The 14,896-nt window shown below is 37.9% G+C and overlaps 1 protein-coding gene across 1 annotated transcript in view; it reads left to right on the top strand.

The window, feature by feature from the left end:
* Window positions 1-8,226, top strand: part of Col3a1 (collagen type III alpha 1 chain) — a 36,383-nt gene extending 28,157 nt beyond the window's left edge. Inside the window, exons 40-51 of the mRNA XM_055616861.1 lie at window positions 20-127; window positions 800-907; window positions 2,973-3,026; window positions 3,112-3,219; window positions 3,721-3,774; window positions 4,237-4,344; window positions 4,575-4,628; window positions 4,724-4,831; window positions 5,162-5,453; window positions 6,338-6,525; window positions 6,825-7,067; window positions 7,807-8,226. Coding sequence (XP_055472836.1) covers window positions 20-127; window positions 800-907; window positions 2,973-3,026; window positions 3,112-3,219; window positions 3,721-3,774; window positions 4,237-4,344; window positions 4,575-4,628; window positions 4,724-4,831; window positions 5,162-5,453; window positions 6,338-6,525; window positions 6,825-7,067; window positions 7,807-7,953 — 1,572 coding nt within the window. The 3' untranslated portion in view covers window positions 7,954-8,226. The remainder of the gene's footprint in view (window positions 1-19; window positions 128-799; window positions 908-2,972; window positions 3,027-3,111; window positions 3,220-3,720; window positions 3,775-4,236; window positions 4,345-4,574; window positions 4,629-4,723; window positions 4,832-5,161; window positions 5,454-6,337; window positions 6,526-6,824; window positions 7,068-7,806) is intronic.
* Window positions 8,227-14,896: the final 6,670 nt, after the last annotated feature.

Here is a 14,896-nt window from a genome sequence, read left to right as displayed (position 1 = left end):
TCCTTATCTATTGCAACAGGGAGCCCCAGGCCCACTTGGGATTGCAGGGCTTACCGGAGCACGAGGTCTTGCTGGACCACCAGGCATGCCAGGTCCTAGGGGTAGCCCTGGGCCTCAAGGTATCAAGGTAAGTGTGGTCATTTTTGCATTGGATTTTTGCTTCTCTTCATAGATACAGAGATTTATTCACTGCATCAGATATAAAAAAAAAAGTTTCTGGTCAAGGTGCAAATTATCGAAGAGCTGACTTTCTTGACACAAAGATTTTATTAAATCATTTCAAAACACACAGACAAAGCAACAAGCCTTGAATATATACACAAAGAAGACAACATCACAGAAAAACACCTTGTTAAAAAACTAGTGAGCATTCTTCAGTTTGTTCACTATAACTATGAAGGGAGAAACTGTTTCAGCTCAAAAAATATAGGAAATTTTAATTGATACCAATTTCCCATCCCTTGAAGCACAATGCATTCTTGGTTTTCTTTCACTGGTATTGCTGAGATGATGTTTTATCAAGATTTTTCTGCTCTACTCACAATCTTCTGTTCCTCACAATCAAATGTGCTCTGATTAAGAGAGCCTTCTGCTACTCTGAATCTCTGAGCAATTATGAAAATCCAAAACTCTTGCTTCCCATTTTTTTTTCTCCTATGGAAAAAAATGTTTCAAGAAAGTTAAACATCAATAGAAATGGAATAAGACACATTTCACCCTCCAAAGTTAAGCAAGCTGGTAACACCCTGTAGTTTGTGTCGTAAAGTGAACTGTCTTTTTAAAATTTTCTTTTACACAGGGTGAAAGTGGAAAACCAGGAGCCAGTGGCCACAATGGGGAACGTGGTCCTCCAGGACCTCAAGGTCTTCCTGGTCAGCCTGGCACAGCTGGTGAACCCGGAAGGGATGTAAGTAGCAATTAAGGAAAAGCGTTCAACCAGCCAGCTAATGCTCAAATTGTTTAACATACTTTCTTTTAAAATTATATTTATTAAACGTTGTTTGTTTGTGTGTGTGTATGCATGAGCACATAGAAACCATGCCATACATGTGGAGGTCAGAGGGCAATTTCCAAGAATCAGTTCTCTTCCTTCCACAATATAGCTCCCAGGATATTGAACTCCAGTCACCAGGCTTAGTCATAAGCGCCTCTAGCCATTGAACCATCTCTCCAGTCTGAAATTCAAGTATTAGTTAAAGAAAGGCACACTACAGCTTAATGTCTGATATGTGTGTGTATATAAATATATATATATATACACACACACATATATATATATCTGTCATGTAACCTATTTCTCCTTCTTTCTCTGATAATCAGTCTTTTGTAAAATAGAAAAACATGAAGGCCTAAAACCAAGGATATCTCCCAATGAATTCATTAATGAAGAAAATGCAACTGCTAATTTAGGAAACAGCTTAATAGCAAAATTACAAGACACAATTTTGTATAAAAACGTTTTTTATTCAGTTGTGATTATTCTTAATTTTTCAACTAATATTTTACATTAACAAAATATAGGGTGCTAAGTAATTTTTAAGAGATATATTTAGTGTAGAAATATTAAATAAAGTAAATTGTAGATTTCCATCATAAGTTTAGACCTCTGTTTTACAAAAAATATTTATTAACTGTATTATAAATACCATTTTAGGCTTTTTAAATTAGTAATCTCCTCAGACTGTGGAATTTTAACAAAACAAAAATCCTATATATTTCCTAAAGAATTATGATTCTTCAAAGAGCTAAACCACATTGTAATATATGAGAATCTTTTTTTCCTATTTAACAGATAGTCTTTTTTTAATTTATCTTTTTATTGATTACAGTTTATTCACTTTGTATCCCAGCTGTAGCCCCCTTGCTACCTCCCAATCCTGCCCTCCTTCTCTCTTTTTCTCCCATGCCTCTCCTGTAGTCCAATGATAGGGGAGGTCCTTCTCCCATTCTATCTGACCCTAGTCTATCAGGTCTCATCTGGACTAGTAGCATTGTCTTCTTCTGTGGCCTGGTAAGCTACTCCCACCTCAAGGGGAGGTGATCAAAGAGCCAGCCACTGAGTTCATGTCAGAGGCAGCCCCTGTTCCCCTTACTAGGTAACTCACTTGAACACTGTGCTGCCATCTAACCTAGAACCCCTACATCTCTGCAGGGGTTCTAGGTTATCTCCATGCATGGTCCTTGGTTGTATTATCAGTCTCAGAAAAGACCCCTGGGCCCAGAATTTTTGGTTCTGTGGGAATCTTTTACCAAAAACAACTTTTTTACTTCTACTGAAAGATAAGGGCAGCAAGGGAATGAGAATAAGAGGGGAAAGGAAAATTTACTAAAATATCAATTGTTCATAATGGTATCTAATACTTTGTATACAAATTAGAAATTATCTTTAAGAAGAGTAAAGCCTTGCAATGTATTTGAGTGATTTCAAGTCATCTGCTCTCCCCCACTCTCTTTTTTTCCTTCTTTTTTATTATTTTTTAATATTAGTTACAGTTTGTTAACTTTGTATCCTTGCTGTATCCCTCTCCCTCATTCCCTCCCAATTCCACCCTCCCTCCCTCATCTCCTCCCTGCCCCTTTCCAAATCCACTGATATGGGAGAACCTCCTCCCTTTTCATCTGACCCTGGTTTATAAGGTATTTTCAGGACTGGCTGCAAAGTTCTCTTCTGTGGCCTAGCAGGGCTGCTCCTCCCTCGGGCGGGGGGGGGGGGGGGTTGGAGGTCAAAGAGCCCTCCATTGAGTTCATGTCAGAAACAGTCCCTGTTCCCCTTATTAGGGTACCCACTTGGATACTGAGCTACCATGGGCTACATCTGAGCAGAGGTTCTAGGTTATATCGATACATGGTCCTTGGTTGGAGATACAGTCTCATAAAAGATCCCTGTGCCCAGATATATTTGGTCCTTGTGAAGCTCCTGTCCTCTCCAGGTCATATTAACTCCCCCTTCTCCTCCACTCTCTTTTAACCAGGGAAACCCTGGATCAGATGGTCAGCCAGGTCGTGATGGATCTCCTGGTGGCAAGGTATAAGAAATTTATGTAGAGTAGACTGTGTAAAACTGAACCAGATGGTTGTCATACTTACATGAGATCTGTGGATTTGTTCCAGGGTGATCGTGGTGAAAATGGTTCTCCTGGTGCCCCAGGCGCTCCTGGTCATCCAGGCCCACCTGGTCCTGTTGGTCCAGCTGGAAAAAGTGGTGACAGAGGAGAAACGGTGAGTTCTAGTATGCTGCTTATCTCTCGATGTGCCGCTGTCCCTCAAAAAGAGGCAGGGTAGGGCGGTAGGGTGCTACTCTTGCCCTCATGATGTCTGTATTGGTTTCTGTCAGTATTAATACGGGCAGCTTTCTGTTGGCTGTGGGAATGTACTCAGAATAAACAAAACTCTTTTCCTGATCTTTTTGGTTAGACTCCTTTGTAAAGGTGGTAGAAGGGGACAGATTTTGAAGAAAAGCACAATATTAGCTTCCAGTGATAGTATGTGCACTATGATCCCAGTTCAATGAAGCTAGCAATTTTAAAAAGGAAACTATTTTAATTTTTAAAAAATTTCAGAAATGTTTTTGAATTTTTAAATTTAATTTTTAATCTTTTATACAATACATATTTCTCCTTCCTGATTACTCTCAGATACTCCTGTCCTCCTACACACTCAACTTTTTAAAGTGGTGTTGAATCAATGATGATAATAATCACTTGCTTGCTTGCCTCCTAGGGGCCTGCTGGTCCTTCCGGTGCTCCGGGTCCTGCTGGAGCTAGGGGTGCTCCTGTAAGTACTGAGCATTTGCTCTGATGTGTTTTTAAACTCGTTTTAGAGTATAAGAAACAGTCTGTGGCTTTTTTAAATGTTCAGAAAATAGTTAAGATGTCAGATATGTAACTATGAAGAAAATATAAACTTTCATTTGATGATACCAAAACCAATTCAGCTTCTAAAATTTCCATGCAAATAATGATACAGACACCAGCTACAAGGATTTCAATTATCAGTCCAAAATTAGAGCTGAAACAATTTTTATTATCCCATTTGTAAAGTATCTTTTGATAGGAATTACTAGCTAATGGGATTCTATATAATAATACATTTCTTACTATAAATCTAATAGGATGCTATGTACTATTATTATAAAGCTAATAAAGTTTCATAGATTATAATAGATTTATTATTACAAATTCAATTGTATCTTCTTGATATATAATAAATTCCTTAATTTGAAATCTATTTCTATAGGGTCCCCAAGGTCCACGAGGTGACAAAGGTGAAACTGGTGAGCGTGGTTCTAATGGCATCAAAGGACACCGAGGATTCCCTGGCAATCCAGGCCCCCCAGGTTCTCCTGTGAGTGCAGACACCATTAGAAGCTCTCCTTCACTGCATGACTAACAAAATAAACTACAAGAGATGAAGCATACGCTCAAGAGCTTATTTGAAATAACAGTTTGGCATGAAACAATGAAATGAAAGAGAACTTATTTCATCAGGATCATTTTGTTCTGCCCTGATCTCAAATAGTCCCTTCCAAAGTCTTGAGAGTTCTTCACTGGTCTGTACCCCTTCTTGCTTTCCAGGGTGCTGCTGGTCACCAGGGTGCAGTTGGTAGTCCTGGACCTGCAGGTCCCAGGGTAAGTGTCATAAAGTGCATTGGAGAATGCACGTTTGGAAAATGTTTACACTAGGAATCTAGTCTAGCATTATAACATCATGTTCATTTCTTTAGGGACCAGTTGGACCACATGGGCCTCCTGGAAAAGATGGGACAAGTGGACATCCGGGTCCTATTGGGCCACCAGGACCTCGAGGCAACAGAGGTGAAAGAGGATCTGAGGTAAGACATGTTAATTTGTTGTAATCTAATGTTTCACCAACATTGCATTGTTTGTAAAGTGAGGTAGACAGTATAGTCAATTTAGAAAATGAAAGTTAATTTAACACAGTCTTGATTGCATTAGACTTTTGATGTTACAATAACATGGAGGAAAAATATGTCCTTGGATGAGTGACATTTCAATATAGTGACATCTACTCAACTAGTCAAATAAACTATGCCATGCTGATTTCAATCAGAGAACTCACAGATATAACTTTTATTTTTGTAGAAGTTTTACTGATTAAACAAACTATAAAATTTCTGCGATGCTTGTTTTTACCCACCTAGGGCTCTCCAGGCCACCCTGGAGCCCCAGGGCCCCCAGGACCCCCTGGTGCACCTGGTCCCTGCTGCGGTGGGGGTGCTGCCATTGCTGGAGTCGGAGGTGAAAAGTCTGCTGGGTTTGCACCATATTATGGAGATGAACCGATGGATCTCAGGATCAACACCGAGGAGATTATGTCTTCACTCAAATCTGTTAACGGACAAATAGAGAGTCTCATCAGTCCTGATGGTTCTCGGAAAAACCCTGCTCGGAACTGCAGAGACCTGAAATTTTGCCACCCTGAACTCAAGAGTGGTATGTTTGCATCTTTCTCACTTGTGGCTGTAGACATCCAGAAAAATCTGCTTATATTCGAATCTGAATAAGAAAATATTTCCGACTGAAAGCATTTTGAAGCCATTATACTTCCAAAACATTGTTAATTGAGTTGGAAATGCTTGATAGTAAAGAGGAAAAACATTTGAAGGTATTAAAGTAAAAGGTAACTTCAAAATATTTCAAATATAAGAAATTTTAAGGACAGTTTTACAGAAAATTTAACACAAATATTAATAAATACCAAAACCAAAATAATTTAAATGAAAATTATTCCATTGTTAGATATGAACAATTTTATTATTTTGATTATTGTATTATATTTATTAGAATCCATTTTATAAATAATTAAATTTCAAACTTCTTTCTTAAATAACTCCTGTTTTTATCAACTATGGCATGTCTAATTTTATTTTTTATTACTAAAATATATTTATTATATAATATTAGTCTTTATAGTTTCAAATTTTGAAATCTTCAAGATTTTTTTCAGGCTTTTAAGTATATTGATACAAACCACTGATTTTGCTCAGGCTATCTTCTGAGCTTAAAATAGAAAATAAGTATCAATTAAATTAAAATATGACGCCATAAATCTGGACTAGAATGTTATCTTTAAAAGATAAGATTGAGACATGTATAAGACACCAATCAGTCAACAGTAATACCATCTGTTTTATTTTCAGGCCTTCATGGCTCTTACTAGGTTTTCACTTCAGAAATACCGATCAGTTGTGCTATATTTCATATAAATACATTAGTACTCGATACCCTGAACCGAGTAAACAATCAAATCTTCTGATCCAGGCTCCACTTCTGAATTTTATAACTAATTTTAATTATCTCTTTTGGTGACTTTTCAGGAGAATATTGGGTTGATCCTAACCAAGGTTGCAAAATGGATGCTATCAAAGTATTCTGTAACATGGAAACTGGGGAAACATGCATAAATGCCAGTCCTATGACTGTTCCACAGAAGAACTGGTGGACAGATTCTGGGGCCGAAAAGAAACATGTTTGGTTTGGAGAATCTATGAACGGTGGTTTTCAGGTAAGAAAAGATATACTTTTTAAGCAAAGGTATGAATAATTACCCGCTTTTCCTTGGTCGTGGGTACTAAGTAGAATACCTCAAACACTATTCCTCCTATAAAAGGCTAAATTATACTAGTTCAATACATGTAAACATCTTTCTTTAACTTGCTGAGACATTTATCTATGCACGCAATAAAATATAATCATATAATGCATGTGAACAACTTAGAGTTCAATATCGTACTAATATTGCATAAATCCCTTACCTGAGCTTTCAGTCACAAATCTTGATTTGCCCTTTTTTTCTTCTTACAGTTCAGCTATGGCAATCCTGATCTTCCTGAAGATATCCTAGATGTACAGCTGGCATTTCTCAGGCTTCTCTCTAGCCGGGCCTCCCAGAACATTACCTACCACTGCAAGAACAGCATTGCCTACATGGATCAGGCCACTGGCAATGTAAAGAAGGCCCTGAAGCTGATGGGATCGAATGAAGGGGAATTCAAGGCTGAAGGAAACAGCAAATTCACTTACACTGTTCTGGAGGATGGCTGCACTGTAAGTACCAGTGACTTTGCAAGCAGGATGGCAAATAGAATGTGTTGCTTAATCATCCAAACTATTTCGGGAAGAAGAAATAAAAATTTAAGGAAGACAAAAGCTGCCTGCCTTGTGGCAGGAAGTATCTAACACCTACTTATTTGTTAGAGAAATATTAAATATTATGATAATTGAATAGACCTTAACTTCAAGATGGAAAACAGTTGAAATGAAAATGGTTGAAATTTAAACTCATAAAACAATTTTGATAACCAGGATATTTACTGTACATTATACATACTATCTATCTATTATATGAAGCCCATCAGACATGACTACTTCTTTTATGACATGAAGTCTGACTTAAGATCTATTCTTTTTTCTCATGATTTATTAAAAGTGGGAATTCCTTTCTAATGTTAGCCACTCTGCTGTGGGTGACTCAGCCACTTCTTTTTAAACCAACTATAGTATGGCAGGAGTAACCAGAACTAGACATGTCAATGGGCGAGTCTGTGGTAATCTCCCTTCTGGCTTAACTTTTGAGTCACGCCAGGCTTTAATTAACAACGTTATTCACCATCTGAGAGCATTAAAGTTTCAAATACAGAATTTTCATATGTCTAGACTGTTTTCTGGGCATGAACTGTGAGAGCAGAAGATAGTCTTCCAATGTAATCAGTTAAGGAAAGTATCTAAGTAACTGAAATGTCATGATTTTTTTCTTATACATTTTTTTCTTTTATCTTTTGAATAGAAACACACTGGGGAATGGAGCAAAACAGTCTTCGAATATCGAACACGCAAGGCCATGAGACTACCCATCATAGATATTGCTCCTTATGACATTGGTGGTCCTGATCAAGAATTCGGTGTGGATGTTGGCCCTGTTTGCTTTTTGTAAGCCAAACTCCATCTGAAGACCCTTTTAAACAAGAAATGCATCCATGTGTTTGTCTTGTTCTAATCTTGTCAACCAGTGCAAGACCGACTAAATTCCAGTTATTTATTTCCAAATTGTTGGAAAAAGTATAATTTGACAAAAAGAGAATACTTTTTTTTGCTGTTTCACCCACCCAATACAGTTCAAATGCTTTTGTTTTATTTTTTTACCAATTCCAACTTCAAAATGTCTCAATGGTGCTATAATAAATAAACGTCAACACTTTTATGATAAGACTGTGTTACATTTTTTGAACACTAGCCCATCTGCAGAGCAATGGTCACTCGCCAGCAAAAAAATAAAATAAAATAATCTTTATTTCCCAAACAAGTGAAGACAAAATTAGAAATCATCTGCCTGCTTTTACTACCTCAACTGGTCAGAGCAGATAAATTCTGAGACCTAGAAGACTACACAATTATGTATAACTTGACAAAACTTACAAATCTCATCAATTAACCACATAGAATGTTGATAAAAGCTTAGACCACAGTGTAGACATCTGAAGGATTACCTTTAGTTCCTAATTGTCTTCATCGTAGGTAAGAAAGCTCTGACCGCGCTTCCCCTCTGCTGCTGCCGCTGGTGAACCTGCAGGTGTTTGGGAGGGCTTTAAAGACACATTATGGTGCTAATGGGTTTTCACTTTTAGAGCTCTAGATAAACATCGGCAACTTTAATTGAAGCCATATATCTGTCTTCTGCCAGAAAGATTAACTGGCATGCCGCAGGAAGCTTTCTCCCTTTAGCCTGTAAAAATCAACAACAGAAAACAGGTTTTGGGGTTGTTTTGTCACAGTGATATAGAGAATGTTTTAAACTTTTCCTCTTGAAAGCTTGTATGTAGTTGTTAATCTTTTTTTCTTACAGTCACTCATAATAAAACATCATAATGAAACATTCCTGTTTTGTCACTTCTCACACATTTAACAATGACATTCTAGAACTTCAGTAATTTTCTAGATAAAGTCTAATTGTGTAGTTTACTAGTACATCATTTAAAATATAACATATCCTATGTGCAGAAAAAAGTATGTGTCCTAGTGAATTCTGTATATTTTAGATCAGATTTAATAGAGACCTTGACGTTATTTCAAACAGAGGACACTAGATTTGAGGAGATCAATATCCGAAAAGGGTTCCAGAGAAAACTGCTGTGTCATTGAAATAGGAATAAGAGAGAAAATGCTGGGAAGTTATCAGGAAGTAATAGCCCCAGCAGAACATAACCACTGGGCGCCTTCACCTGAATGTGGAATTTTAAGATGTGGAAGAACAACAGCTATATATCACCGGGGCTGTCGGCTGATGTTGCAGTCATTTTCATCAATGGATGTAAAATAATAAATAGTTCAAAAATCTTTTGGTGACTATAACTAATAATAATATATACTTGAAGTTATTTTTTTAATTTTTTTTGGTGCCCAAGTTCCAAAATGAATCATTGCTAAGTTTCACTCCTTGTTAAGTCTCTTGAGCTCACTTTGTAGGCTAAGTGTTCTAGACATATGATCTTCCTGTCCCAGGCCCCTGGGAAGCTGAAATAAGTGTAGCTTTGACTATGAGACTTGCATACATGCACATAGTATATTTTGTTCATTACCATCTCCAATTTGAAGTACTTTCCTTAGTATAGAGTGGATAATATTCAAGTTATAAAGCAAAATGTGTAAATCCATTGTGCTGGTTTGTTGTTGTTGTTTTAAGTAACTAAAACAGTAGTTACTATGCAAAAAGGAGGGAACAACTGAGGGGTCAGCAAGGCAATGCGTAGATCTTGCAATACAGTTCAGGGTACTATTTGCCTAGCAGGCACGGACCAGGCTCAGTCCTAGCTACAAAACAGAAAAGGAGTAGTAAGGAAATCCATTATTTTGGACAATCAATATACTCTTATAAAAAATACTAATGATCCTACCAGCCAAATATTAACCTAGAAACAACCTGTGTGAACTGCCTCTTGTTTATCATTCCAGATATATTAAGTTGTATATTTATAATTTGATAAGGCATTCTGTATTTATTTACATATAAATTACATATACGTAATAGTTTTATATATAAGAAAAAAATGAGTGCTGACTAAGAATATGAATTAAATAAGATTTACTAGACTTTTCTTTTTTTAATAAAATTTTATTTATTCACTTTCCATCCCCTCCCTCTTCTCACCCTGCTCTCACCCTACCACCCTCTTCCTCTTTTCCCCATCATCCTCTTCTCCTCAGAAAAGGGGAGTCTCCAACAACCCACCCCACCACATCAAGTCACATCAAGACTAAGCACATCCTCTTCCAGTGTGGCCCAACAAGGCAGCCCAGCTAGAGGAAAGTGATCTAAAATCAGGCAACAGAGTCAGAGACAGTCCCTGCTTTTTGCTAGGGAACCCTCTTGAAGACCAAGTTGGCCATCAGCTACATATCTGTAAGAGTCCTAGGTCCAGTCCGTGCGTGCTCTTCGGTTGGTGGTTCAGTCTCTGTGAACCCCCAGTTAGGTGACTTGGTGGTCTTCTTACAGAGTTCTTGCCCCTCCTGGGTCCCTCTATCCTTCCTCCAAGAAGACCTCCAGAAGACTCCCTGAACTCTGCTTAATATTTGGCTATGGTTCTCTGCATCTGTTCTGATCCCCTGTTGAGTGGAGCCTCTCAAAGGAAAATTATGCAAGTCTCCTCTCTGCAAGCATAGCAGAGTATTGTTAACAGTGTCAAGGGTTATATTTTTTAGTATTGTTAATAGTGTCAAGGGTTATTTTATATTATTGTTAATAGTGTCAAGCATTATTTTTCATCAGAAGCATAATGCAAGTTTACATAATTTCTTCTCTTTTTATTAATTAATATTATTTTTTTAATTTTTATTTTTTTAATATTAATCACAAGTTATTTATTTTGAATCCCAGCCGTAGGCCCCTCCTCATTCCCTCCCATTCCCACCTTTCATCCCTCATCTCCTCCCTGTCTTTTTCCAAGTCCACAAGCAGAGACTTTTAATTTTTGAGCTCAGCTAGCTTCCTGCTCTACTCCACTCTAGAAAGCCATCCATGAAATAATGCTGCCCATTTCAGGATGAGTCTCATCTCAATTTACATTATTTACTTAATACTTCACATACATTTCCAGAGTGTGTCCTAATCTAGATAATCCCTCTTGTCAGGTCAAGAGGCTTATCTCCTGGACTATTATAGATCTTGTCAAATTGACAATGTTCATGCTTTGATGTTGTTATAGAATATCTACTGAGCCAATATCTATTGAGCCAAGTGGTAGTTTTGGCCATTGTTCTCAGAGAGATGAGGAATTTAAATGAAGCAAATGTTATGAACTAGTTAACACAGAGTACTGCTGAGGCTGATTTTATAAAATAATATTGCATGAGGGAAAGAGTAAATGATTTAGTAGTCTATTGTGATAATCTGGCCAAGGATGATGGTTGCTTCTACCAACGTGGTCATGGGGGATGGGATGAAAGGGGTTGTATTCAAAACGCATTTTGGATAAATAGCCTACAGTAATTGTTAACAAATCAAGTATGTGGTCTAAGACAAAGAGGAAAATGAAGCATAAACCAAGGCATTTTGCATGTGTAATTAAAGATGAGAGTTACAGGATGATCCAGCACACTCATGTGGAAGGATGTTGTAGAATTGGAGATAGCATGAGATACATATTCAGACACTGTCTCAAAAATAGAACTAGATTGCCATAAATTCTTTAAGTATGAAATATCAAAGGGCTGAGCATTCTTAATACTGTACAATATGTTTTAGATACCTATCCATGGAAGTAATTAACTATTCATGATCCAAGAAAGTGACTGAGACCATCAATCTATTGAGTATAGAAAGAGAGGAGGAAATATAGATGGCAAGTCCTACAAGCATTTCAATGTTTACAAACTACCACAATGAACCGAAAGCAGTAAAAGAAAAAAAAAAGGAATAAAAGAAATACAGGAAACTGTAGTGACATACATGACAAATATACAAATTTTATTGTTCATATTTTAGAAGTACTACATATCAAAAGTTGTAAAATTTATGAGGTCCCACCCAAAAGTTATATAACAACAAGCAAACAATTGACTTCAGAGAGGAGCTAGCAAGTTGGACACAGAGCTCTAGCATGTAGCTTTTCTAAGGTTTCTCATCTGCTGTGGTGAGCAATTTGGTGATACCATTGCCTTCGAACCACCCATGCACCTGTAAGTACCCCTCAACCATGTTTTTATAAGTAATTCTAATGCAACCATTGGTTCACCAAGCTAGATTTGAATGAAATATTGTTCGGTTTATCAACATATGATGTGAGATGCTTGCTTTGTTGTTTAGTGGAAGTTGTGTGTTCCATATGATGGTGGACAAGACATGGAATCAAGCATGAGACTTTTTTTTAACATAGCACGTTTTTAGGGAGACTCTGAGGGCAGCTGTTTTCCTCTACATGACATTGGGTAGCATGTTTTCTTAATGAATGAAATCTGCCACACAAATACAAGAACGCTCCTCAAAATGACTGATGGTGAGTATAGGGAGTAGAGTCCCTGAAAAGCATAAATGGATATGACTTGAAGCAGGCTATGCGGGCTGCTCAATGGCCTTTGCTCTGGATAATAAGACAAAAATTGAAAGTTCAACTGTCTGACTAAAAAAGATATTTCCACAAAGGGGGTGAGAATTACAATGGGGAAAAGACATGTGGGTTCTATCGTCTGCATTAGTGTCTGATTTGGCAGAAAGAGTAAAAGGAAAAGAGAGTGAAATGGAGATGTTGGGTTGCTGTTCCTCACAGTTGGCAGGGAAAGAGACCTGTGAGATATATGCTTTCTCTGATTAAAAAAACTTGAAATCCAGATCAATAGTGGGAAGAGAGGAAGGTAGACATCCTATAAGACATCCACTAAGCTCTGAACTTTAACATAGTAGAAGTGCAATCAAAGTTTATAAATGTAACTTTTATTTACCTTATGTGATTGTTGTCTCAGAGGCTTACTACCTCCATCAGACAACCTACGTCTAGTCCTAGAAGCTTAACTCACCCTTTCTAGCCCCTTTTGAGCTCTGACTGGCTAGTTCAACTCAGCTGTTCGGGCTCACACTGACTGACCCTGGCTTCTCTCTTGGTCTCTGACTGAATTGCTCTGCTTGGCCTCAAACTAACTCTAGCAAATTTTGCTAATCTTCTTTTCATTATCTGGCTTATTCTGTCTCTACCTGTGTCTAGCTTATTCTCTTTTCAACTTGTCTCTGTAAAACTCTCCCAGTAAAACTGCTCCCTGTGTCTCTGCACTGCTCTTTCAAGTACCTTCTTTCCTCTTTCTTCTCCTGATAGTTGGGCATATCATATTCTGCAAAACTTTCTCTGATTAGTCACTTTATTTGCCTCTCAATTAGACATCACTTTCAAACATGGCTGCTTCTTTCTACCAACTAACTTTACCTTCATTGTTTGGGATTAAAGATGTATACTAAGGGCATGTCTGTATTCCCTCTACAACAGTTGAAAATACAGATAAAGTCCTAATTTATGGCTCTGGGTTAGGAAACTGATAATCACAGAAAAGTCAGGATTTAAAGTACTTGAATTGAAAAAGACTTTAAAACAAGGAATAACAGAAGTTCACAGCCTGGCTCATGTAGTTGTGGACCTTGGAGGGGATGGGATGGGCATTAATCTGTCTGCTCTTTAAGCAGAGAATCTGAGTGTTATAACTACTCATTCCGCCTTGAAACAAAGGCTGCATTACCTGAAACAACACTAGGAAAATCAGTCTCTAATGGACTGACTCATATAAGACAGCAGAGACTCTTATTTTTCTCATCTCGGATCCTTATGAACATCAAGAACTGGAAGACTATAGACGAAGGCCAAACATTATAAAGGAAACAGGGCATGCAACATGCCAAACGTTTTACAATCAAGCGAGCTAAATAAGGGTGTTTAGTAGAGCATTAAGCTAGTTAATTCAGAGAGGACCTCTGAACTGCTCTCTGGCTTTAAAGGATTTGCTGAGTTCCATAAAGAGGTGTGATCTTTAAGAGGTGGAAGAGGTTCTATGTTCTAAATGACTGAGCCCATCATGTAAACTGGGTTCAGAGGGTAACAGAACATTTCAGAGGAAAGGAAAAGGGGAAAACCACGTTACTGTCCATGTTACTAAAAAGAAAACTCTTCAAGATTTGTGTAGACCAGTGTTCCTAGTATAAAAACTGGCAGAAAGTTAAACTCTGTGTTACTGTGCTTGTGAAAAACTTTAAGGCCTGGTTTGTTTACCAGAGGGGTGAAGGAAATCAGTGAAAGAGCAGCACAAGTAAAAATTTTAAGCTTGACCTAGGTGTGGACAGTTAGCTTCACAGAGCATACTGTGCAAGAAACTCTGCTAGGGGTAGAGATAGAAAAACTCACACCAGGAACCTCTTAGCAGCTAGGTGTGGCCAACAGAAGGGCACTGGGCAAGGAGTTACCTCTAGTAGCAGTTGTGGCAAGTAAGAAATAGTCCAAGCCAGGCCAAGAAACATAAACCAGCTTCAAAGAGCCAATTACAGCAACCTAAAAGAAGTGCTCTGGCATAAGGAGACATAATGACTTATGGAGAATAGCCATGGATTATAGTTAGATAGATGGAAAGTGTCCCCATATCGTGCTATTTCCAACATGGCCTATTGCTGGAGCCAACCAGCAGAGTCGAACAGTTCTTGAGTCGGGAGTGAGGATTAAAATTAATAAAATAACACACAGCACACAGGAGGCATTTTTAAGAAGGTCTGGACTCGACAGCCACAGCAAAAAGCCTCTAGCCTCTAGCAGCAACTCCCCTTGCTGCAACCGCCGGCCTGTCTTTTTGTTGTAGAGTTTTTAAGCCAGAGTAGAAACATCTCAGAACAATGGGTTAATTTCCACGAGAAGCCT

Source organism: Psammomys obesus, unplaced genomic scaffold (assembly GCF_907164565.1).
Source record: "Psammomys obesus unplaced genomic scaffold, mPsaObe1.curated_primary_1811, whole genome shotgun sequence".
NCBI lineage: Eukaryota > Metazoa > Chordata > Mammalia > Rodentia > Muridae > Psammomys > Psammomys obesus.
This window is presented reverse-complemented; position numbering and strand designations above follow the sequence as displayed.